The sequence below is a fragment of the Leucopleurus acutus genome, assembly GCF_964270905.1.
Source record: "Leucopleurus acutus genome assembly, chromosome: 13".
NCBI lineage: Eukaryota > Metazoa > Chordata > Mammalia > Artiodactyla > Delphinidae > Leucopleurus > Leucopleurus acutus.
Window position 1 is genome coordinate 70525282 of NC_139155.1, and position 25934 is coordinate 70551215.

Genomic DNA, 25934 nt, shown 5'->3' on the forward strand with positions numbered 1-25934 from the left:
TGTTGGGGGACAGTGATAATAAACGCTCCCAAGAGTGGGTACCGCCTCCTAGCAGCCCAGCCCTCCACCGGGAATAAGAAGAAGCCAACCCCCAGACGCATCCCGGAGGCTCAAGCCAATAACGAGGACTCACAAACACAGTGGGGCAGGCGAGAGGTCCAGATGGGCGTGCCGGTTTCACGGCTGTAGCAGGTCAGGAGGGAGCTCCCTTCCAGCACGAAGCCCGTGTTGCAGGTGTACTGGATGGTGGTGCCCACCAGCAGCACGGGGTCCGAAATCAAGCGGGTCGAGTGGTCTACTTCCCCGGGATCGGTGCAGTACATAACTACACGAGATGAAACCAAACCAGGTGGGTGTTAGGGCCTGATGACCACTGGTTTGCCGAGAACTACATAATGATCTAGAACATTTCCTCACTTAGTTCTTTCCCTGTCTGAAAGACACTGCATGTGGCTGGAAAACAGGCCAGGACAAAAGAGACTTGAATTTAATTTCACTTTTAGGAATTTGCCCAAAGAAATGTTTGCATCAGGGCCCAAAGACCCATATACAAGACTGCACACTGCACATAATAATATTATATTTGTAATGGTTAAAAAGCAATCCTTTAACATAAGAGGAGTTAAATATCATGCGGCAACCATTCCATGAAATCCTGACCAACCACTAATGAGAACAAAGAGCTCTTTCTTACTGCTTTCTTTGCAGTACTTAACTACAGGAAAATAAGCGCCCATTACATTCTTTCATTCGTTCACTCATTCATTTATTTGGTCTCACCGTGTCGCTTGTGGGATCTTAGTTCCCCGACCAGGGATCGAATCCCGGGCCCAGGGCAGTGAAAGCGCGGAGTACTAACCACCGGACGGCCAGGGAAGTCCTAAGTGTCCATTACTTTTAAGTTAAAAAGTCAATATAGATAAAAGGAAAATAATAAACCACTTAAAAAGGAATGAAGTATGGAAAAGAGAGAAACTGGGTTTTAAATTGACAACGGTAATGTGAATTTTACACTGTGACTCATGATACACTATTGTTAATATTTATGCAGAAAGGAAACATCTTAAGACTAAATAAAACCTATTTCTCATTGTGCTGCAAAAATAAAAATAAAAAGGAATGAAGTAGATCACATGTGTGATATGAAAAGATGTCTATTTCTGAGTTGAAGAAAAAAGCTGTTGCAAGGCAGTTTCTAGCAATTGATGCCTATTATGGTAAAGTATCTGTCTCTGCAGCTATGTCTGTATGTGTAGCCATATATATCTCAACATACACAATACACACACACACACACATTTACGTACGTGTGTAACAGACACATACAAACATATGCAATTGGAATAAAACAGAATAAACTTCTGAGAGCAGATCATAAGGGATTTTCACTTTCTACCTCATTAGTTTACCACCACTTGATTACCGTGTTTGTTACTGGCACAATTTTAGGATATAGTTATATATTTACATCTTTTACTGTCAAGAGTGGAGCTTAACCAATGAAAGGTGGCTATAACATTCAGGGACTTCTAGGTGGGACCCCATTGGTCTAGGAGGTTCTTCTGCTCTCATTTCACTAGAAGAGAAGCGCTTCGGTGGGTCTGTGTCTTGAACGCAGAGTGAGCGTGGCACCCAGCCTGGGAACATAAACACGCAGGCACACAACAGGCCCAATGCACATTTATTTGCTCTACTTTGGGCCTTTTCTTGGCAAAAACTGAGGCATGGGAGGGGATCCCCCCATAGAGAGCTAGTTATGTCCCCTCCAAGCCTTTGAAAATGTTTAAAGAATAACAATGATGATGTAGCTCGCACTGGTGGACTCGTGACGGATCTCTCCTAATTGCACATCTCACGGTCCATTTTTATTTTCTATCACAATCCACACACATGCACACACCCCACATTCTGTTGCAGAACAAATCGATGTGTCTGTGTAGCTGGTTTTATGGATCTTCAGCGAGTTCTTTCACGTTTCCCACTGTTATAATTTTCCTTGATGTTGGAATGTTTATGACAGGAATTGTATGTAGCCCCCCCATGCTCTCCTTCCCTGACAGCCTCTTTCTCTGCTGCACTTAATATTTCTTCTTGGGCAATTGGTGATTTAAGTCATGCTGAACAGATCCACCAAAGTATCACCAAGGATCCAAGGATTCCCAGGAAGAAGGTTGCAGACTAGAGCTTTATGTAGGAGGTGGGAAGCAAATGGATGAGGGGAGAGGCCGAATTTAGCTCCCCCCACCCTGATACTAAGACATCAGGGTAGAAACCATTAGAGGCACTTCCTGTCGCTACCCCTCCTCAAGACGCTGAACCCAGCTATCACTAGACACACTTGGCCTGCACTCAGGCCAGCACTTCGGGGAGCAGGCAGAAGGAACCAGGAGACTGGGCTGGATGCTGTCTGGATAAAGGCAGCTACCTACCAGTGTCTACTTCAATGTCAATGCAAGAGAAAGACCACTGAAGGTTTAGAAACAAGGAGAAGTTTTCTTGTTTCTCTAGATACCTTCACTAAGGCATTGCCAGAAAATTCAAGCTACTTCTTTTAAAAAATTATCATCGATCAAACTATTTCCATTTTGGAACTGTTGAGAAAATAAAACGTGCCTTAAAAAAAAAAAAAAAGTTGGCTACCTACCATAGGGGTTTTGAACTGGGGCTCCTAGGGCCAACTTAGATTTGTTTTGCTTGGCTTCTGCAGGTATTTTAACGACTTGAATTTGAATGACGTTTTTACACAGGCTACATATATTCCTGCTGACCACAGTCCACACCATTCCCTAATGTCTCACACCCAGCCTGCTTTACTTATTTCCATTATCTGCCAGGCTTTTGAAACCACCTGAGTCTGAGATCCTTGCCCTTGGGCTACAAAATGACATTGGTGAACAGCACCAGTGTGTTGGTGGAGCAGAAGAGAGGCCACATTCTACACTGAATAGCTCCTCTGCATCCACGCAAAAAATACTCCATGGGAGGGATTTTCCATCCAATGACCTAGAGGAAAACAACAAGACTACTCTTACTTTTCTCACAAAATGGGGGATCGCTGCTCCAGCTGAGGTCCCACTGGCAGGTGAGGGTGTCGCTCCCCACGATGTCATAGCCGGGGTCACACTGGTAGGTGATTCTGGCTCCCCTCACGAGCTCCGTATGAGAAGTGGTTTTCCAACCATTCTGGATCTCGGGCAAATCTGAGCAGGAGTCGTTCCTTGACACCTCTTTAAAACAAAAACATCATCCTTAGATGGGGAGGTGGCCTTGTTGTTGGGGGTTCCTTTTATGAATGTCAGAGGAAAGAGAAAATAGAAGAGAAAGCCCCCAGAAGTAAGCAACACAACTTCTGAAATCCCTTAACCTGCAAGAACTCTTCCCTAGGGGGACTTTACAATGATTTCTTTTCATTTTGGATGTGGAACCTCCAGCCAAGCCATCAGAGGACTGCAGCCCCAGCTGATATCTTGACTATAACCTCATGACAGGCCCCAAATCAGGACCGCCCAGTATTAACTCCTGAATTCCTGACTCACAGAAACTGTGAGATAGTACACGTTTATTGCTAATTTTGCGGGGCGTCATCTGTTATGTAGCAATAGGTTGCTACTATACTCAGCCTTATCCTAAGAATGTCCATAAATCTATGGGTTTGATAGATTAGGCATATACATTTTTGTAATGCAGACTAAGATAAACATGTAACTATTAAGACAGAAATAATTATTGGCTGCATTCTTCAAATCACATTGCCTACCATCAGTGAACATGAACCACACTCCGGAAAATCTACACACAGCTTATCGTCACAGAATCTTCCTCTGGAATAATTCTGTTTTCCTCCTGCAAACCTTTGTCCCTAAGGTAGCAATCCAAAGCCCACTATTATCACTCTCGCTTCCAAGTGCCCACTGCGCAGAGTCTGAGAAGAGGGCTAATTATGCCATATAATTAATTTGCGGTTCTAATGTGCTTCTGGGGAAAGCAAAGTACCTCCATTGTCTGCAGGAAAGTCATTCTGAGAAACAAGCAATGGCTTTTCCAGGGATTTCATCATGATTTTATTTGGGGGAAGGAGATCTCCTGGGTGTCTGCAAGAAGAAGGGGAGCGGGAAATGGCTTCTAGAATTGCTTGGTGGGGGACAGGAGCCTCTATTTTTAGGCCTTTGAAAAATCAGCCAAGCCCTGGATTTGGGACACAGCTGCAAATGTTCAAACTCTGGATGAAAGAGGAGAAATGGGGGCAAATACTTGATATGTGGTCTGCCTTGTACCAGATGCTTTGGGACTGAGAAAGGTTTGCTTGTCTGACTTTTCAAGATGAGCCGGCATGGCTATACATTTCCATGGGCCCTCCCATCTCCTCCGCAGCATTCATCACATTTGTCATTCTCAGCGGCTGCCACCGTGCAGCAGAGCCTTGATTCAAACCTTGGCCCCACTGTCTACTAACTGGGCGGTTTTGGCTAAGTCACTTAACCTTCTGTTCTTCAGTTCCCAGACTCTACCCCCAGAGACCCTGATTCAGGAGTCTGCATGTTCACCAAACACCCTAGGCAGAGCTTCTGGAATTATCTGTTCCTATGAACCTTTGTTAACTTTGCTTAGAATGAGAAAACTGGCCCAGGAGTCAGAGAACTTCCCTTCTAATCTTCTTTCTTTATTTTAGAAGCTGTGTGACTCCAGTCATGTCAATAAACGTCTCTGAGCCTCACTGTCCTCAATCAGAGAATGGAGACAAGAATCATGGCCCTGTCTATCCCTAGAGGCAAGATGAAAACTAATTAATGTGCAGGATATAAAAATAACACTAAGACAAGTTATATGGATTCATTGATTTGTTTGACTAAGATGTGAGTGCCTACTATGTGCCAGGCACCAGGAATATAGAGATCTGAAGTCATGGTTCCATGCTCACAGTAAAGATCAGCACCATGGTCCAACTTCTGGGCAAAAGAAATACCTAAATGTACTGAATACATACCACCACTTCCCAGTCTTATGCTCATGGCAGACATCACTAATCAACCATAGCAATCTCTTTCTTTGAATCAAGCTGAAACCTCCCAATCCTTCTCAACACAACATTCCAGGGAGCCACTGTCATTTGACTGGAGTTGACCTACAGTATGGAACTTTTTATTATCCTGGGATTAGAGGAATAAACATACAAGTGACCAATATCTCTTTGAAAAACACTGCTTACTTATCTCTGCTTTTTAATTCCCTTCCCTCCCATGCACTTGACCACAGACAACAGCAAAACATAAGAAGCAGTGAGAAGAATGGGTCTTTGCTTCTGTCTGTGCAAAGGAGAATTATGGGAAGTCAGAACCATGTAAGCCCAGTGTTCCTATGGAAGGTTCTGACAGCAGCCAGAGCAGATAAGCCTCGGCCACTTTCCAGAGCTGGGGTCAGGCCTTGAGATCAGTGTAGGAGCTTTAGTATTCTCTAGATGAGGGGCTTCCCTGGTGGCGCAGTGGTTAAGAATCCACCTGCCAATGCAGGGGACACGGGTTTGAGCCCTGGTCCAGGAAGATCCCACGTGCCGCAAAGCAATTAAGCCTGTGTGCCATAGCTACTGAGCTTGCGCTCTAGAGCCCACAAGCCACAACTACTGAAGCCCGTGTGCCTAGAGCCCGTGCTCCAGCACAAGAGAAGCCACCACAGTGAGAAGCCCGCACACTGCAACAAAGAGTAGCCCCCGCTTGCCGCAACTAGAGAAAGCCCGTACGCAGCAACGAAGACCCAACGCAGCCAAAAAAGAAAAAATGAATTCTCTAGATGACAACAGAAACCCCTAACCCTTCCATCTGATCCCTCTACTGGATGGGAGTTGCATCTGTGTCTTCTTAAATCTAGACCCAGGGTAGCAAATACCTCTCCCATGCCCATGACAGACATCACTAATCAATCACGGCATTCTTTTCCACTGACTTCAGGCATGGCCTCCTCTGAAAACAACATGGTCTTCAACCCAGGTAGTCATGGGCAATTGATTTGACATCAACATTGACATACAAAGGCCCACTTCCTTTTCTGTGAAATTAACCTGTGTTTCTTTAAGAGAAATAAGAAAAAAGTTGAGCTGTTCTCTCTTTTTGTGTTACCCGTATTAGCCAGGCTGTGTACCCCTGGGAAGCACTCTCTGAAATCCTGTGCTCATCAGCATATGATCCTGATATTGTCTGTTAATGGGACTCTTCCATTTTCACTAACTGGCTCAAGGGCAGGGAGAGAATTCTATTCATTCCTGTATCCTGATGCCTAGAACAGGGCCTAGCATGAAAGTTTGTGAACCAAACTCTCTGGAAAATGGAGATAATGTGTTTGAAGATGAAATAAAATAATATATGTAAGAGTGCTTGCCAACCGCAAATTGTCACACGAATCTAAGTTTCAGCTTCAATTAACAAGAGCACCTCCTCTTCAAAATATTGCCAAACTGAACAATGGCCAGGCTTTCTGGTCAACCTCGGGCAGCCTTGGATAGAGTCATATTTCTTCCATCAAGCTGAATGCAGTCTTGCAAGACTGACTCGGGCACCAGAGGAGACAAATGAGCAAAACTATGACCTCATCTTCCAGTAGGGAGGGAGGCGGGGAGGAAAGGTCTAAGGAGACAGACTGAAGCCAAGTCACCAGAAACTTTCCCTCCAAAGGCAGCTGACTCTGGAGGGCACGTCGCCTGGACAGCCTCTGCCCACGGCATCACCCAGTAAAGAATGCATGGAAAGTGGCAGCAGTAACACCCTGAAAATACCCAGTGTCGCCATCAAGGGTAAAAAGGCCCCTGAGTAACATTAAAAAAAAAAAGATCAATACTTGTGATTGCTTCTCTGAGAGGTACCTGCAGAGCAGAGTGGGGATGGGAAGTGTCCACCAGCTGGAAATAAAAAAAGCAAGGGACTTATTTTCATATGCATGAGGCTCCTTGAGACAGCCAATGGTCAGGGAACTAGCTTGTATTCTGGAGGCAGTAGGAGTTACAAAGAGAACACTTTGTATTAGCTAGAGATGGGCAAATCTTCAAGCCAAGGGGAAGAACCAAAGACACGGAACCGTGCTCAAGCCAGAGGGTCTCTGGTGGTGGCAGAGAGGCTTGGCAGGATCAGTCCTCCTTTCCCCGGTTCCCTCTTGGAAATCAAGACGTCAACCTCTTCCCTGGGGGGTGCAAGCAGGTCCCCTAACTGCTGGCTGAATCCTGCCCATTGAAATCCCCAGGAGGCAAGCACCCACCATCCTGGATGCCAAAAGAAGTCAGGTCTTCTCTACCTCTTTGCGTCTCCCAGGTTCTCTGCTATTGCCAAAAATATTGGGGGTAGAGAACCCTAAGAGCTGGGAGCCAGGAAGCCTGGGTGTGAGCCTCAGGTCTGCCCCTGATGATCAAGTCCCTCATCCTTGGTGGTCCAGGGCTTCTTGTGCTGTGACGAGACAGGCCTGGACCAGACACACTGTAAGTTCAAGTCCCTTCCAGGGCTGGGATCAGTGGGACTTCACAGTGCTGCTGGCGAGGATAGCAGCTTGGACTAGGGTGGTGGACGTGGATAGATGGAGAAGAGTACTTGGATCTGAGATATATTGTGGCAGTAGAGTTGAGAGGATGGACTGGATACAGGGGAAGCAGCCTGAGAAACCAGGAGAGTTGTGGTCCCGCCTCCTGGGCTGGGCAGACAGCAGGAGCAGTGAGAGGTGGTGAGGGCAGGGAGGCAAAGAGGTCGCTCTGTTCTGTCCGTGCTAAACTTGAGCTGCCAGTGGGACATGCAAGAGCGCAGCGAGCAGGGAGCTGGAGAGATCTGGAGTTCATGGGAGAGGTCAAGGCTGTAGGTACAAACTAGGGGTCAACGGAATACAGATAAAACCATGGGCCTGGATGACAGCACACAGATAGAAGGCAGGACAGGGTCCAGGATGGGACCCTCCAAGGTTTAGAGCTTGAGCAGAGGAGGGGGATGGAGCCAGGAATGAATAAGGGGGAGTTTCAGGGTGAGGAGTGAGGAGGGAAGGGTGTGGGTGGATGAAACAATTAAGAAGCGGGTACTGGATGCTCACGTGTGAACTCAGTTTGAACTTTATAGCAGGATTTTTTTTAAAGATGATGGGAAGAGAAAAGGTTTGGAAGACACATTGAGCAGCAAGAAAGAATCTAAAGTACGGGAGAAGAGTATGGAGGTTCCTTAAAAAACGAAAAATAGAGCTATCATATGATCCAGTAATACCACTCCTGGGCATATATCTGGAGAAAACCATAATTCGAAAAGATACACGCACCCCAACGCCAATAGCAGCACTATTTACAACAGCCAAGATGTGGAAGCAACCTAAATGTCCATCAAGAGAGGAATGGATAAAGAAGATGTGGTACCTATATACAATGGAATATTACTCAGCCATAAAAAAGAATGAAATAATGCCATTTGCAGCAACATGGATGGACCTAGAGACTGTCGTATGGAATGAAGTAAGTCAGACACAGAAAGACATATACCACATGACGTTGCTTATATGTGGAATCTAAAAAAAGGGTACAAATGAACTTATCTACAAAACAGAAATAGAGTTACAGATGTAGAAAACAAACTTATGGTTACCAGCGGGGGAGAGTGGGGAAGGGATAAATTGGAGATTGGGATTGACATATACATACTACTATATATAAAATTAATAACTAATAAGGACCTACTATATATCACAGGGAATTTTACTCAGTACTCTGTAATGGCCTATACGGGAAAGGAATCTAAAAAAGAGTGGATATATGTATATGTGTAACTAATTCACTTTGCTATACACCTGAAACTAATATAACATTGTAAATCAACTATACTCCAATAAAAATTTAAAAAAATAAAGTATGGGAGGTAGGAGAGAAAGGGCTGTCTTGGTTGGATGGGGCTGCAGGAGAAGAAGAGTCCTTACAGGAGAGCCAAGCTTCAGTTCAGGCAAGATGGCATAGGTAATGCTTTGATAAGTTGCAAATATGGAAGAGTGTGTTGATGATATAAAGTCACAGCTGACTGCAAATGAAAAATGATGAATCTTAAAGTTATGAGACGTTATCTACTAAGTCCTGATATCAACCCTGTGGAGGAGGTATCACTATTTCCATTTTACAGATGACAAAAAAGAGGCTCGGAGAGGTTAAGTGACTTGCCCAAGGTCACACAGTCATCAATGATAATCCTAAGATTTGAACCCTTGTCCTTCCGACTAGAGAGACCAACCTCTTAAAAAAAAACGACGTATATTTACCGTGTCAATATATTTAAAAACTCATGTAGCACAACCCTCCCCAAAAGACATATCTAGAAGAAATTGTCTTAACTTGCACCTAAACCCAAGGAGAAAAAGTGACTGGCTAGAATACTTACCTATGTAGTTCATGATGAATCCCTGGCCCTTTCCAAAGATGAGCCCGGCAGGGTCTGAGTGGAACTGGATGGTTAGGTCCGGTGTGGACGAGTACAGCTTCTGGGGTCCGCTGTTTCCAAGGTACTGCCCCAAGATGTGGGGCATGACCTCATCACCGTCGTAGATGGTCAGGATGTCGCTGTTGCTTAGGTTCAGGCTTGGGGGGCAGAGAGAAGAGGAGGGGTCTTGTGAAGCCAAGTTAACAGGCATTCAACAAGCCTTTGATTTCTTTTTTCGAGCAACACTCATTTTCTTGAGATATACTATGCGTCAGATCCCAAGCTAGGAACTGGGGGTGAGGAAGGCATTGACTGAACCTGTGAACAGGATGTGCTGATCCTTCTAAAAGCATCGCACACAGATCTGTGGATGGATTGGGCCTTTGAAGACTCATTCATGAAACGACCTTCCCAGCATGGAGCTCACTGCAGAGTCAAGTGCTGCATTGTCTGTAGAATTGCCTTCAATACCCGTCATTAACAACTTTTTTTCCTGGGTGAAACTAAGTGCTGGGCATTGAGCCACCTGCTGGGGGTGTGACATGGGTCTTCCATTTTTCTGTGATGCAGAGCAAGCTGACTGCTTGCTAATGATAAGTTGCATTCTTATACAAGGTGAAATGATCCTTCCACTTACGTTGGCAAATTCCTCAAAATCAACCAGCTAATCTATTATGTTTAGGGGACGGAACAGAGAATGGGATGGAGCACTTACTCATGAAATATGCTCCAACCTGCCACCACTATTCATAGCATCACAGGAGGACACATTTTTAAAGACCCAAACACAACAGAGTACCTTGACACTAAATATTTGGACAGCGATGGACAGTTAATAATCCAGAAAGCACTTCAGTACGGCAAAGAAACCTGTGCTATGTTAGGTATGCTGGATAACATTGATCTGTGATTGTAGGAACGCCAGGCAGTTCAGCTTCGGCTGCATCAATCATGGACAGATATTAACTTACGCCTCTTTCCTTCCTTTCTCCTTCTCCGCTTCTCTCTTTCTTCCCTTTTTCTCTTATGTCTTTCTCCTTTACTTGTATCCCCTCCCTAATATTTCCAAGCACCTACTATGTGCCAGGCACCGTGCTGTGCTCAGAGGACACGAGGAGTCACAGAGCAGAGGTCTGTTTAGACGAGAAAGCCAGGGATTGTGGTAGGAGTTACAGTCAAGGTAGGTGCAGAGAAGTGTGTCTAACTCAGATGGGGGGCATCAGAGAGGCCTCCCTGGAGGAAGTGATCCTCAAGAAAGAGAAGGGGACCACTAGGCAGATAAACAGGAGGTGGGGGGGAGAGGGCAGTGCCTGAGGCAGAGGGAAGAAGGAAGAGGGGTCATAACTCCTGAAGGAACTTGCCTGGTGGTCAGTGTGCCCGGCTCTGGGTATAGACATGGAAGCAGGAGTCAGACCATGAAGGGTTTAGAGAGACAAGTTTAGGTCACTTGGATGTCATCTTGCTGGGGATGGGAGACAGTAAAGGATTTTAAACAGGAGCATCCTGACTGAGCAATTCACTGCCAGAGGAGAGGCGTCCCCACCTCCCCATGCCCCCGCTTCATCCACTGCCCAAGGGCGGTGTTTGCTGCCACTCCAGGAGCAGGGAGGAGATATGGAAACCACCCATGTTGTTGGTGCTTCAAGTAGTAAGAACAAAGCAATAGAAACACAAGGCACACTGCTGAAGGTCTCTTTCCAGAGGGCAGGGGACATATTTTATCTACCATAATTCCTCATGTCAAGTTGTCCCAACAGGTGGCTTAGGGAGATTCTAACTGTCCCCATAACCTCCATCAGCTTCCCCGGCACCACCCCCAACATCCTCTCCTAACAAAAAGCTGTGCGCTTGCTTTGCACACAGGGCTTCCAGACAAGCTCCGAGACTCCACCTACTCCCCGCCAGTTTACAACCAGGCGACAGCCTCTAAACCCCTATTACATTGACATTCTGGAGTCGCCACCTTCTCTTGCACACAGTAGGTGCTCAATAAATGCTATGCTATGAAAGAGTCTGCTGGAGACCCTATTTGACAACAGAAATAGTAGGGCTGATGTCAGCTTTTGAACTATGGAAGAGCCTCTTAACTCCAGTACCATGAAAACATCAATAGCTCATGAAAGTGCTGGATTAGGCTAGTGCGAAACGTGGTAGATGGCAGATATATTCCATAAGCCAACTTCACAGCCGATCTGCTGGTAACAGTGGGTTGCAGACAGTGCACAACTTGGCTTTATTCTATCATTCATTGCAATGATCTCAATGCAGTAGAAGCATCTTCAAGGGTGCAAACAGCTTTCATGTGAAAACCCTAGCACAACTCTCTGTTCTCTCTAAAACAGGAAGGAGCACACAGCCTTGGAAATCAGAAAGCTCTGGTTTCATTCTTGGTTCGACACTTTCATGGAGGGCATGTGTTTTCTCTGAAGTTCCTTGTCTGTGAATAGGGCTTAATATTTCCAGTCTATGTCATGGGCTTTCAGAGCGAGGTAAGGCAGGCAGAAGATCTGGGATGAGACTCTAGGCTCACTGGTAGCACCTGAACAAGTGTGGTCAAGTCATTTGAAGGTTATGTCATGTTGTAATGTTACTATGTGCATCATACCATCATCACCACCACCAACATCATCATCACTATCACTGTCACCACCACCATCACCACCGCCATCACCATCATTCTCTTTTTGGACTGCCATTTATACCAAATGACATCAGATGGCTTATGTCTGTGATTCTTAGCTAGAGGTGGTTTTGCCCCTTGGAGACAGTTGGCAATGTCTAGAGACATGGTTGTCCCGGGGGGGTGGGGGAGGTATGCCACTGGTGAGTCCATGTCAGGGAGACTGTTAAAACATCCTACAATGCACAAGATAGCCTTCTCCCAAATAAAGAATTTGGACCACAATTATCTGGTCCAAAATGTCAACAGTGCTAAGGCTGAGAAACCCTTATTTATGGGAATGCATTTTGTAAACTGTGTGCAACAAACTATTAAATGCAACTTCTCCTGTCATCCTGGAATTTCAAAGTCCCCTAAGCTAAGATCAAGCCAACAGGGACTAAGCATTCCTACTTTCTAAAGGGATAGACGTGGCCGTTGTTTAAGACTGGGTTCTCGGGACTTCCCTGGTGGCACAGTGGTTAAGAATCCACTTGCCAATGCAAGGGACACGGGTTTGAACCCTGGTCCGGGAAGATCCCACATGCCGCGGAGCAACTAAGCCCGTGCGCCACAACTACAGAGCCTGCGCTCTAGAGCCCACGTGCCACAACTACTGAAGCCCGTGCGCCTAAAGCCCATGCTCCACAACAAGAGAAGCCACCGCAATGAGAAGCCCGTGCACCGTAAGAAGAGTAGCCCCCGCTCGCCTCAACTAGAGAAAGCCCGTGCACAGGAACGAAGGCCCAATGTAGCCAAAAATAAATAAATTTATTAAAAAAAAAAAAAAAAGACTGGGTTCTCCAGAAGCTGAGCCTGAGCAAAGATGTGAGTGTCTCTTGGAGTCTGGCTTATCTGGGAGGCCACCCCAAGCAGCACTGGTGGGGAAGTGACACAGAAGGAAGGGAATGAGCCAGTGCACGGTGCATAGATGGGCAAGTTCCACTGTGGGCAGTGGGCTCAGTCCTGCAGGAACTGTGAGACATGGTGCAGAACATACCCTGGGGGAGAGGGCGCTGGGGTATTTATCTTCCAGCTTCCATCCCTCATTGGCTGAGGACTGCTACTAGGGGTACTAAATCTCCAGCACTTCTGACTTGCCCACGTGGTACCAGAGAAAGCCTTCAGGTGAAGAGGGTTGCAGTAGGAAGCCATCCTGAGTACACAGTGGCAAGGGCTACAGGGCCTGGATAAGGCACCAATGGCATCTGCTACCACCATCTATGCAGCTCTTTCAATCTGAGCCCTTCACCCACTTCTAGCTTAATGAAGGCAAGGAATTCACTGGGCGATCAAAGAGGCTTGCAGGAAAGGCTGCCTTAAGGGGCAGGTCACTGTGGGAGGGGAACCAAGGGGACGGGAGAAGGTGTATCACCCTCATCTGGTGAAGAGGGCTTCGAAGAAACTCTTGGTGGCTTGACAGTGACTGCATTTGACGTTCACCAAGAAAAGAGGAATGAGAAAAATTAGCCTGGAGCTGCCCGCCTACCTGGGGGCAGAGCAAAGGGAGAAAGGGGGGTGCTGGGAGTGAGCTACCCATCACTGATGAGAATGGGGATGTTTCCTAGGTCTAGATGTGAACCCTAATGAAGGCAGCCACTGTGCATCTCCTTAAAAATGGTCCCACTCTGAAAGGGCGATGGAATCCAGCAGGGGCGAAGGTCAAGTGCATCCAGGCTCTGCCCATATCAAGCATGCCCCGTAAGAGAGAGGAAAAAAAAAATCAGCATTCTACATCTTCCATAATATAACAGTGCAGTGACATTAGACTGTCCTGTGAGAAAGAAGGAGCGCACAAGGCCCTTTCTCATTGCAGAATTCCCAGCCCAAGAAGCCCTGCTGAGGGAGGGGCGAGCTTTTGAAAACGAATAATGTTTAGAGCTGTATGATTAGCAGACTGAACTACACTTCTTAAAGACCCATGAAAACAAAACTTTCAGCCTGAGAAGCAAAAAAAAAAAAAAAAAAAAAAATGGAGAAGGTACAGGAAGGGCAGTGGGAGAAAGAATAAAGTTACTCTCTCCTGGATCCTTCGGGATCTATCTTTTTGAGAGGCTGGTTCCCATGATATATACAAATGCTGATACTTCATTTTCTGTCCTGATCCAAAGACGAGCCTGCGTTTTTGCTGGCCCATCCAGCTGTGTTTGATATACTGAGTACAACCAGGGTCCCTGCCGCTGGGCCATCCTCAGCAGCTGAGAGGAAAATGCAGAGACTTATTAAGGCAGAGAGACTGGCCAAAGGGCAGAGCAGGGTTTTTTGCCGAGGACGGAAGAGAGATGTCAGCCAGATACAATCTGAGGAGGCGCCAAGAAATCAGGGTGTCAGTTTTACTCCAGAACTAATGGGAAATGGAGTGGTTCCGGCAGGCAGGTGGGTTTGATCTGACTGGCATTGGGTGGAGCAGGTCCCCCACAGGGAGAATTCCACGGGAAGACAGAGCTCCCCAAGGCCAGCCGCTGCATGTGCCAGGCCCTCTTAACTGCCAGAGGGAAAGGCTTTCCTTGGGCACAGGGTCTTGAGCTCCTGCCAGAAGACCTCAGCCTCTGTGTCTCCTCCTACACCACAAGCCACCCCTTTTCCCTTGGTCTCTGCCATAGGCTTTTCTCCATCTTTCAGCTGGATTGTGGGGCAGGACCTCACGGCTTACTACCTCCATCCTTCCCTGGTCCCAATGCCTCTCCCATCAGCACTCAGGGAAATCCTTCCGAAACACAAAGCTGGACCCTTCACTTGACAGTTCAACAGATGAGCAAACATGGTCTATTCATACCATGGAGTCTTATTCGGCCGTGAAAAGGAATGAAGTACTGACCCACGCTACGACACGGATGAGCCTTACAAAAGAGAAAGTTTAAAGAAGGCTACATGTTGTGTGATTCCATTTCTAAGGAATATCCAGAAGAGGTAAATCCACAGAAACGCAAAGCAACTTGGTGATCGCCAAGGGCTAGGGAGACAGGCGAGGAGGATGGAGTGGGACTGCTGAATAGATACGGGTTTGTTTCGGGGATGATGAAAATGTGGTAGTTACACAGCATTGTGAATACACTAAATACCGCTGAATTGTATATGATAAAACGGTTCACAACATGTTATGTGAATTTCATCTCAATGGAAAAAAAAAAGCTACCTTACCTTAGGTAAAGTACACGTTTTTGATCCCAGTGTCAAGGCTGTATCTATGTTTTCACCCCCTCCCCTCCTCACAGCCTCATCTCTCCAGCCCAATATTCCAACCCAAATATTTTACCCTCCAGCCAGACTGCATTACTTGTCAATCTCGCCAAAGAATGTGGCCCTTGCCCACCTCTGGGGCTTTCGACATGCTGTTCCCTGGACCCTGTATCCTTCCTTAGCCTTCCCTCTCTAAACCTGGGTAACCCCTCCCATCTTTTACTCTCAGTCTTTCAAGATTCGCTCACGCATAGAGCTCCCCCCTTCCCCCTTGAGTCTGGACTGGGAGCCCCTCCGTGCTCACCCCTCAAACAGAGCTCAGCACTCGTGCCCCAGTGGCCTGGCATGTCTGCATGAGACCAGAGGCTCCCTGAGGCTGGGGAGCACGTGTGCCTGCGTACAGCTGTGTCCCCAGCTCTTGGCACAGCACTGAGTGTGTGCTGGGTGAATCGGCAGCAGCCCAGAGCGGTTGTCCGGGTCTCAGCCTCAGCTCCCACACAAGGCGGACTGCGGCTCTGATCCCTTCTCTGCCTGGGACCCTGACCCCAAATGGATTCTTACCTGCACCAGCCTTGGGAGTGGGACTTCTCTGGCCCTGGCTGCTTTTAGGACTTGCTCCCAGAGGTTAATTTGAAAGCCCTAAGTGATGGGAGCTGCCCCCAATGATTTCTGCCCCACCTGCCTCCTGGACCCCTGTTGCCCACACCCTCCATTCTTCTTAGATATGCAGGTCACCAGAATCAAGCCTGATACCACGACGCCCCTACATGCCTGATAAGCCACTTCAATGTCAACCCTTGACCTTGACCAGCTGGGTTCTAGTTTCCTCCCCTCCCCCACCTTGACCCTGCTCCAGGCACATCCCGAGACCTGTCCAGTGCCTGGGCAAGCATTTGTGGGCACGCCATCCACCGCTTCCGCTTCTGAATTCCTCTTTCAACTCTGCCCTGTATCAGAGCTGTGACAACACCGGTCCCATGGGTGTCTGGGGACAAAAGGTCTACCAAGACCTCATGTAGCTTTTGAACAACAACACTGCCTACTGAGTATTAAGCACTCAAACAACAATAACCCCGCAAGCTAAGACTTACAACCATCCCCGTGTTACAGATAAGGAAACTGAGGCTCAGCCAGGAGAAGCCACCTGTCCAAGGTCACGTAGGAATCAGATTCAGGACTCACACCTAAGCCTGCCAAGCCAAAGCCTGAGATAGGAACCACTATTTCATACGATGTCCCATGAAAGCCACATATACGTGTGTCCGAAGAGTGTACCCAGACAAGGACCTACTTATAGCACAGGGAACTACACTTAGTATTTTGTAATAACCTAAAAGGGAAAAGAATCTGAAAAAAAAATACAACTGAATCAATCGCTGTTCACCTGAAACGAATACAACATTGTAAATCAACTATACTTCAATAAAAAAAAAAGTGTGCCCAGGTTCAGTCTTTCCTCAGAAAATGCAAATTTAAAATTACAAATAAAGCCTGCAGGATGAGGAAGCCCTGTTTCACTGCCACCCTGTATCCTGACATGCCTTTTGTTCTCATAATGTCATACGTAAAGTTCATTTGAATAACGAAAATAAAAACAAAAATAAACAAATGGAACCTAATTAAACTTAAAAGCTTTTGCACAGCAAAGGAAACCATAAATAAGACAAAAAGACAACCCTCAGAATGGGAGAAAGTATTTGCAAATGAAGCAATGGAAAAAAGGATTAATCTCCAAAATATACAGGCAGCTCATGGAGCTCCACATCAAAACAACAAACAACCCAATTAAAAAATGAGGGGAAGATCTAAATAGACATTTCACCAAAGAAGACATACAGATGGCCAAGAGGCACATGAAAAGATGCTCAACATCACTAATTATTAGAGAAATGCAAATCAAAACTACAATGAGGTGGTCACCTCACACCAGTCAGAATGGCCATCATCTCCACTATGGAGAACAGTATGGAGGTTCCTTAAAAAACTAAAAATGGAACTACCATATCACCCAGTAATCCCACTTCTGGGCATATACCCTGAGAAAACCATAATTCAAAAGGACACATGTACCCCACTGTTCACTGCAGCACTATTTACAATAGCCAGGACACAGAAACAACCTAAATGTCCAATAATAGATGAATGAATAAAGAAGATGTGGTACATATATACAGTGGAATATTACTCAGCCATAAAAAGGAATGAAACTGGGTCATCTGCAGAGATGTAGACGGACCTAGAGTCTGTCATACAGAGTGAAGTAAGCCAGGAAGAGAAAAACAAATCCTGTATATTAACACATATATGTGGAATCTAGAAAAATGGTACAGGTGAACCTATTTGTAGGTCAGGAATAGAGAGGTAGACACAGAGAAAGACATGTGGATACAGGGGGGGAAGGGGAGGGTGGGACGAACTGGGAGATTAGGTTTGACATAAATACACTACCATGTGTAAAATAAATAGCTAGTGGGAACCTGCTGCATAGCACAGGGAGCTCAGTTCAGTGCTCTGTGATGACCTGGATGGGTGGGATGGGGGGTGGTGTGGGAGGGAGGTCCAAGAGGGAGGGGATATAGGTATTTTACATATATATATATATATATATATAGCTGATTCGCTTCATTGTACAGCAGAAAATAACACAATATTGTAAAGCAATTTTACTCCAATAAAAATTTTTTTTTGGTCTCCTAAACATTTTACATTTCTTGGTAACAATTTATTTCATTTTGTTGCCAATCACACAGGACAGAGAATGTGATAAAATCAGCATTAAACTGGTAGCTTAGTCTGGGTGGCTTTATTTTAGTGGAATGAGATTTCTGTTATGGTTTTGGAAATATTTTAAAAGAGTCTGGGAAGGATGCTTAAGAAACTGGTATAGCGTTTGCCTTGAGGGTGGGGGCTGTTTGCTTGGGAAGGGTGGGAAACGGCTTTCATAGTAGACCCTCTTGTACCTTTGGGTTTTGAATCATGTGACTGTTTTACCTTTTCAAAAGGGATAAAAACAGCCCGAGGGACGCTCAGTATGGCTTTCACTAGGGTCTAGAGAGCCAAAGAGGTGACGATGGAAGGCAAATTCGAATCTGACACACATCAGCAAGTGTATCTTCTCTGGGCCAGCAGAAGGCAGTGTGCACCTAAGCAAGGCATATGCTGCCGCTGCTCTGCAGGGCGCCCCTGCCTTCCCATCCTTACCCCAGCCAACCAGGACCCTGGAAGCAGGGAGAAGGTGGTAGGTGAGCTGCAGTTAATATTCCACAGAAGGTGTCGAAAGAAATGATGAGCACCTTGCTTTTCTTTATTCCCCTCCTAACAAACATCTGACCCTTGCTTAGAAATCTTGCCTTTCAAAGTCTTTCCCGAGTAGCATTCATAAGACGATTGTAGGTAGACAAACAAATTTGGAAATGTCTAATGGTTATGCATTTATTTAAATGTGAATTAGAAAAATATATAAATATATGGTTTGCACATCCAACTTCTAATTTCACGGACATTATTTTGTTTAGAGGAAGCCAAGAGAAAAATGCAAGCCAATTTAAAGGGGAAAATAAAAAGCAGCTGGTAGTAGAATTGGACTGTGGAAATGGCAAAAATTAGCCCACAGAATACAGCTCAGTTTCTCAGCCTTCCAAGACTTCCATGAGCTCCACAGATGGGCCCCAGCCCACCTCTGCTGTCTCAAACATCTCTGGATACCAGATCCTTTGTAGCCCCTAGACCTGCCTTAGCCAGGCTGGTCCCCTGTATCTGAATGCCTCTCCTCTCCTCTCCTCTCCTCTCTGCTTGACATCATTTTATAGGTCCTTCTGTGCTCCTTACACCCTCCTGTATTTATGGCCATATAATAACTAGCCAAGGCTTTCATAAGGCTTCCTTGGTGCCAGGAGCTGTTCCCAGCACTTCAGATGACCATTTCACTTTATCCTTAGACAAACACTCTAAGCACTACTGTTCTCACCTGTTTCACAGATAAGCAAACTGAGCTACCCAGAGGTAGAGAAACACACTGAAGCTCAAACAGCTGGTCATACAGGAGAGCCAGAGTCTAAACCCATGTAGTTGGAAGGCAAGACCCCAGCACTGAACCACAGGACTCTACCTGCCCATGTCAGCGCCCATGTCAGCTCCCATGTCGGGCTGCAAGCTCCCTGCAGGCACATGCCCTGTATCCCTGGAGCCCAGCAGGGCTTGGCACAGGTGATATAAATGTCATTTACACGGATGAATTATGGTGAATTTATCTGTTTTTTCCAGGTGAGCAAACTGAGGGATTCAATGACTTTCCCAAGAAAACACCATCTTGCAGTCAAGGCAGGACCTCCACGGGACGGCAGAGATGGGTGATTACATACACCGGATTTAAATAAGGGAAAGGAGAGAAGCAGAAGCCGTAAGTGCAGTTGTAAGTGCAACAAAACTTTTATAAAACACTTATATTTTTTCTGAAGGCCTTAAAGAAAGACCTGTTTAGAATTCCTTTGTATTCATTTTCTCATCACACCCCTCAGCCACATGGTGAGGTGGTCCAAGAAAATGTACTAATCCCATTTCACAGATGAGTAAACTCACGCCAGGAAGGCCCATGTCCCAAGGCCTCTGCGCCTGCACGAAGCCACACAGCCAGCACCAGGTGCTTCACCGCACCGTGGAATTGCTGAGGGGCCCTTTGGCCCAGTGCTAATTTGGTTTCAATTTAATTTGATAAAATGGCAGGTGGGACAAGAAACCATGTCACCTCCAAGGAGCACAGAGAAAACCAATCTCTTTGGCTCCCCAAAAGGACCCATTAAAGCGTAAAAAACGAACAGTTCCTCTCTGTCCTTCCCTATGTCTTTTCCTTCCTTCCTCTCTTCTTTCCCCTCCAGATACTCCCCAAGCGCTTGTCTGTGTCGGGCTCAGACCCAGCCCTCGCCGCACATAAGAATCTCTGGGGAGATTTAAAAACTCCCAGTGAGGTCCAGGCTGGACCCCAGGCCAACTGGACCCTCAGCATCTCGGGGGGTGGGTCCTGTGCATCAGTGTTGCTGAAACTCCCGAGGAGGTTGTGCCGGCTGCCAGGACTGAAAGCCACTGCCCTGGAAGCTTCAGTGTGGATGAGACCCCACCTCTGTTCTGCCTTTCTTTCCTCCTTTTCCTCCACCTTTTCCCCCCTCCTCGACCAACTCCCCCAAAGAGAAAGAGAAGAAAGAGATCCCCTCACCAGATGTGCCTTTCCTCTGGGACCACCTCACGGGCTGAGCTGCCACATCCCTGGACTGAGCGACCTCAGAATGCGGTGGGCAAAACTTCAGCAAGGTCAACAAGGCATTTCCCACCCAGCACTGCAGACCAGGGGCAAACCCAACAACACTTTTCAGCTGCTTTGCTGAGAAAGCAGAAAGAAATCAGTCCTCAACCACCCTGGTGTTTTTGCTCCATCTTGAGAGGCAGTGCTAAGAGAATGGACTCTGGGTTCAAATCCTAAGTGTGCTGGTTTCTAGCTGGGCGACCTTGAGAAAGTGACTCAACTTCTCTGATCCTCAATGTCCTCGCCTGTAAAATGGGGATAATATTTTTGAAAGCTGCAACTAACATAATTAGTGCCAGGAATTCAATTAACATAGCATTGTTTGTCTTTGAAAAAATATATTTCCAATGAACTATACAGCCTGCTCAGGGGAGAGAAGGTGTGGTATCAGGAGATCTCACTGAGGCTCCTCCCCCACCCCCCCAGCGCTTCTCTGCTCTGTGACTATGAACAAGTCGCTTGCCCAGCCTGGGCCTCAGTTTCCCCAGATGAAAATCTCAGAACCCACGAGTTGTAAAAAAAAAAAAATTATATATTAACAGTGGCTACAGTTTCCTTCTACTCAGAAGGTTGGACTCCCTATCCCCTCCTTCGATAGTAGTTAAGGGATGGATTTGGGAATTCAAGGATTCAGACACAGGCTGGTGAAGCTTGGGTTTCTCAGACCCAAGGGTGGCCCTTCCCTGACTTTCCTCTGTGGAGATGCCCACATCTCTCCCTCTTTTTGGATATGAGTTTCCCCAAATTTATAAAATTAGTGGGTGGGACCAGAGGCCTTCTTCATTTCAGAACCTCTAAGTCAGGATGAAAGAGCTGAACTTGAGAGAGTACAATTAAAGCATAATTAAATTAGAGCTTAATTAAGGGTGGATTGGGATTTGTTATGTTTGTATGTGTGTTGTGTGTGTATTTGTATGGGGTTTGTATGTGTTATGTATGGTGTGCATGTGCATGGTGTGTGTGTGGTCTGTTCGCAGTGTGTGATATCTGTGTTGTGTGTTTGTGTGTGGTGTGTATGATGTAAGTGGTGTGTGTGTGTGGTATGTGTGATGTCTGTGGCGTGTGTGATGTGTATGGTGTGTGTGTGTGATATGTGAGTACGCGCACACACACACACACACACGTGTGCAGAGGGAGGTGGGCCCGGGACTCTGCATCACTGCAGGAAGATGTTCCAAGCTGTCGCCAAGCAGGAGCGGCAGCTGCTGGATATGCGTTTCCTGTCACTCCGCGTCCCCATCATGATGCGTAGTCTTGAAGGCATCACCTCGTACAGCCTGGTGGGGCTCGTCTGAGCTGCCAAAACACTCCCTGTTCGACAGAGGGCGGTCTCAGGGAGTGGTAGGAACTGTCCTCCAGGAAAAAAACGAACCGTTTGGAACCTCGAGGGCTCACCTGAGCTCACCCCGGAGGCACAAGATGGGCGTGCAGGGGTTCCCCAGGCTGGGCCACACATCATAGGACCACGCCCAGGGCCTCTGCCGCCACCCGGCTGCCTGATCCCTCCCTCCACCCTCTGCCTATTGCCAGCGTGTGCTGTCTGAACCACAGGTCTGACCGTGTCACTGGCCTGCTCAGAATCTCCAGGGAGGCTGGCTGCCATCAGGACAACGTGGTCCCACTACGTGAGGCGAGGCGAGGCTGGGAGGTGATGCACGACGTGGGCTCAGTGTCAGACGGCCAGGTCCAAACCTGGCAGCCACTGAGCCCTCCGAGCATCTGTGTCCTCAGCTATGACATGGGGAACATCATCGTGTGAACTCATCAGGTGTTTACAGAATTAAGTAAGTTGATGGAGGTGATGCACTCAGAAGAGTTTGGCACGCAGTGAGTTACTGTTATCTCCAGGCCTCGGATAACCTAACGCAACACCAGGCGCGTGGTGGTGGATCCTCACTAAGCACTTGCTGGAGAGTAAGTGCTGGGGCCACTGTACGTCAGGTAGTTACCAGACAAGCAGCCGCAGCTCCCAGGATGTCGGATCTAATTGCATCCGAATGCCGTGGGCTCCTAGGTGTGCACCAGCAAAGCAGGGGCCTGGCTCGAGACAGGGGGTGGTCCCCTCCCAGAGCTGCAAACACCAAGGCTGGGAAGAGCCTGGCATGGCTGAGGAGCAGAGAATGGGCATGTGCTGGGAGGGGACCTGTCCTGGAGCTTGTGTTTCCAAGTTACCACTGACCACAACAATCCCTTGCAAATTGGGAAAGGGGAGTGTGTTCAATCAGGTAGGGTGCCTGGAGAGCGCCTCAGGATGAAGCCACTTCATCCCTCAGTGTCAAACCAAAACCCCATGGTCAGGGGCAACGTGTGTGTGTGTGTGTGTGTGTGTGTGTGTGTGTGTGTGTGTGTGTGTGTGTGTGTGTGTGTGTGTGTGTGTGTAGTTGTATAATGGAGCTCAATTTGTTCACACGTCATGGAAGGAATTAATCACCCTCATCATCAGAGCTGCCAATTAAAGTATTGAGTGTGTGCACGGTATCAGGCCCTTGCCAAGAGTTCTACCTTCTCAAGAACTCTAAGAGGTGGGTACCACAGTATTATTCTCCTTTTAAAGATAGGAAGCTGAAGCTCAGAGAAGTAAAGTGACTTATCCAAGGTCATACAGCCAATAAGTAGAAGAGTTAGGACCTGAACTCCAGACTTCCTACCACTGGCAAAAAAAGCCTTTTCCTCTTCCTGAAAAAAACTCAGGATCTTTCCAGAGTGCCTCCCACAAGTAGGAAGCATCAGGTAGAGAAAGAAACATTTTCTGAGCTTTCTTTATGCCAGGCACGAAGCTCTGGGTAGAAATCTTGTCTCCTTCACTTCCTAGCTGTGGGATTGCAGGCAAGTTACTTCACTTCTCTGAGCCTTGGTTTCCTCATCAGTAAAATGGGGATAATGATGGCCATCTCCTAGGGTCAGTTGTGCACAGGGATGTCATTTGGAGCTTTGGACTAGGACCAGGAGACCCGAGTTCTAACCCTTATTCCTCTTTGGCTGAGGTAGCTTGAGTGTGAAAATGATTTCAAAGCTCTGCTCCTCTGTCCATACCCTTTGCAGGGAGGCTTCCAAGCATCCGCCACCAAGAGGTGGAGCCTGTTTCTCCTCCCCTTGAATCTGGTCTGGCCCTTGCGTTGTGACTCGCCATAGGATACGGCAGATGATGCTGAGAAAATTCCTAGTCTAGGCTCACTCAAGAGGCCTTGAATGCTTCTGCTCATGGTTGTGGAACCCTGGCCAGTCGCCACAGGAAGGAGCCCGAGCTAACTGTTGGAGAGTGAGAGACACGTGGAGCAGAGGTGAGCCATCCCAGGCTAGGGCTGCTTAGAATGACAGCCAGTAAGAAACATGTAAGAAAGGCCAGCCACGATTCACGGAGCCACCTACCTAACCCGCAGCTGCCCAAAGACACAGGAGTGAGCCACCTCAGACCAGAATAACCACCTTGCTCATCTGTAGACTCATGAGAAATAATACAACTGAGCTTGGGGTAGTTTGTTACACGGCCATAGCTGACTGATAGAATGGTCTTGGGACAGTCTTTTCCCATCTCTGGGTCACAGTTTCCTCATCTGCAACAGGATGGAATCTGGGCTCTATGAACTGTGCTGTTCCATCTCAGATTCCCTAGAATGACTCTCAGATTCCCTAGAATGTGTGGCTCTGGGGAAATCCCTTCTCCCTCCACTAATGGACTGGAAAGCTTCCATTTCTATTGTGGCCATTTCTCCCGTGTTTTCTGTTGGTGTCTGGCTATCTGTGCTGCTGGGGGGCTGCCCTCAAGTCTTGACTCCCCCTTCTTGTCTGGCTCTTGAGCTGAGTTCTTTCCACCCAAAGCAGCTATATCTCTGTTTGATGGACGGAAGTGCCTCCGGACAGGCACTTAATTTTTAGGGCTTGGAATTAACTTAGCACAGAACAGGCTGGCAGCAGCTGAAGAGAAATATTCCACAGCTATCAATCATATGGTTACTGGGGTTTGTCATTAGGTTCTTTTATTTCCTGGTTGGAGGACTGTGCTGGGGCCCATAAACAGGGAGATATTTGGGGCTGTGCCCCACAGTGGAGCTAAGAAAGGCAAGCTGGAGCTTGGCTGAAATTTTGTTCTTCCAGAAACATATGTAGGTGTCCAGGAAATGGGAGAAGGGCACCTCTCTGAGCCTCAATTTCTTTTTCTGTAAGATGGGGCAAGGGATTTCTCCCTTGTGGAGCACCTCATTACCATTTATTGGGTGGTTATAACACCGGCTTTGGCCTCAGAGACCTGTGTTCAAATCCTGACTTGGCCTCTTTCTAGCTGTGTGACCTTGAGCAAGTGACTTCACCTCTCTGAGCCTCAGTTTTCCCATCTGTGAAATGGGGGTAATCATAATGTTATCACATAGGTTTCTTGGTGAAGAGTTAAATGACTTTACATGGGGAAAGCACTTAGTGACTGGCAAACAGTAAGCGCTCAATGAATTTAGACAATGATTTTGATGCTGATAATAACTGCCGTTATCATTCATGTAATAATTCCTGCCAAATGTTTAACCAAAAATCTGGCATATAGTAGGGATGGTTATTTGCCTATTTTACGCCAGAAACCTTACTGAGAACTTTACGTATTGTTTAATTAACATACACACTCACCATCTGTCTCTCTCTTTCATTCAACAAATATTTATTGAGCACTTACTGTATGCCAGGCCCTGGGGATAAAGTAAACAAAACATCCCATTGTGAGGCAGGGATCACCACCTTCAGTCATCTGCCTGAGGCCGCAGAGCCAGTAAGAAGTACAGTCAGGCTTTAAAGGCAATTCTTTTTTTGACTCTAGAACCTTCGTGTCTCCTCTGGCATGTGGCATCTTCAAGGCTGGCCCCTGGGCTCGGCTCTTGTGGCCACACTCAGGCTATCTTTCAGGTCCTAACTCTGACTTGCTGTGCGATGCTGGGCAAGTTACCTCCCCTCTCTGGGCACCTCCCAGCTCTTCCATTCTGGAATGTCTTCTCCAACCATTCCTTAGTTCTTTTATTCTCCTTTCTATGTTTTACACTTTGAGAGAGCAAGAGCAAGAGAGAAGAGAGATTTAAGAAATGCTTAAGGATGTGAAAGATTCATGCTCGGTTGCATTTTAGGGTAAGCAGCAGACTCCTGATGGAGCTGGGAGGTACATGGTGGGTTAGGGACTAGGCATTTGCGGTGGGAAGAAGGTTTAGCCTGGGGGCTCCTGACTCACCTTATGCACCCACCCCTTCTTATCTGCAATACTGACAATACAAGGCAGAGGGTTCTAATTAATGCTGCAATTCAGGGCATCCACTGGGTGCTTATTGGTCACTATAACACTGCTTGGGTCCTTTGCTCATAAGGGACCCTCGGGGAATGCCATTCCCCCATTACAGTTTGACCAACTGACACTCTT

General features: G+C 46.9%; 1 protein-coding gene across 1 annotated transcript in view; it reads right to left on the reverse strand.

The window, feature by feature from the left end:
* Window positions 1–25934, reverse strand: part of SEZ6L (seizure related 6 homolog like) — a gene marked incomplete at both ends in the record, with an annotated part of 199018 nt that overhangs the window by 26805 nt on the left and 146279 nt on the right. Inside the window, 3 exons of the mRNA XM_082853340.1 lie at window positions 134–325; window positions 3033–3227; window positions 9372–9568. Coding sequence (XP_082709466.1) covers window positions 134–325; window positions 3033–3227; window positions 9372–9568 — 584 coding nt within the window. The remainder of the gene's footprint in view (window positions 1–133; window positions 326–3032; window positions 3228–9371; window positions 9569–25934) is intronic.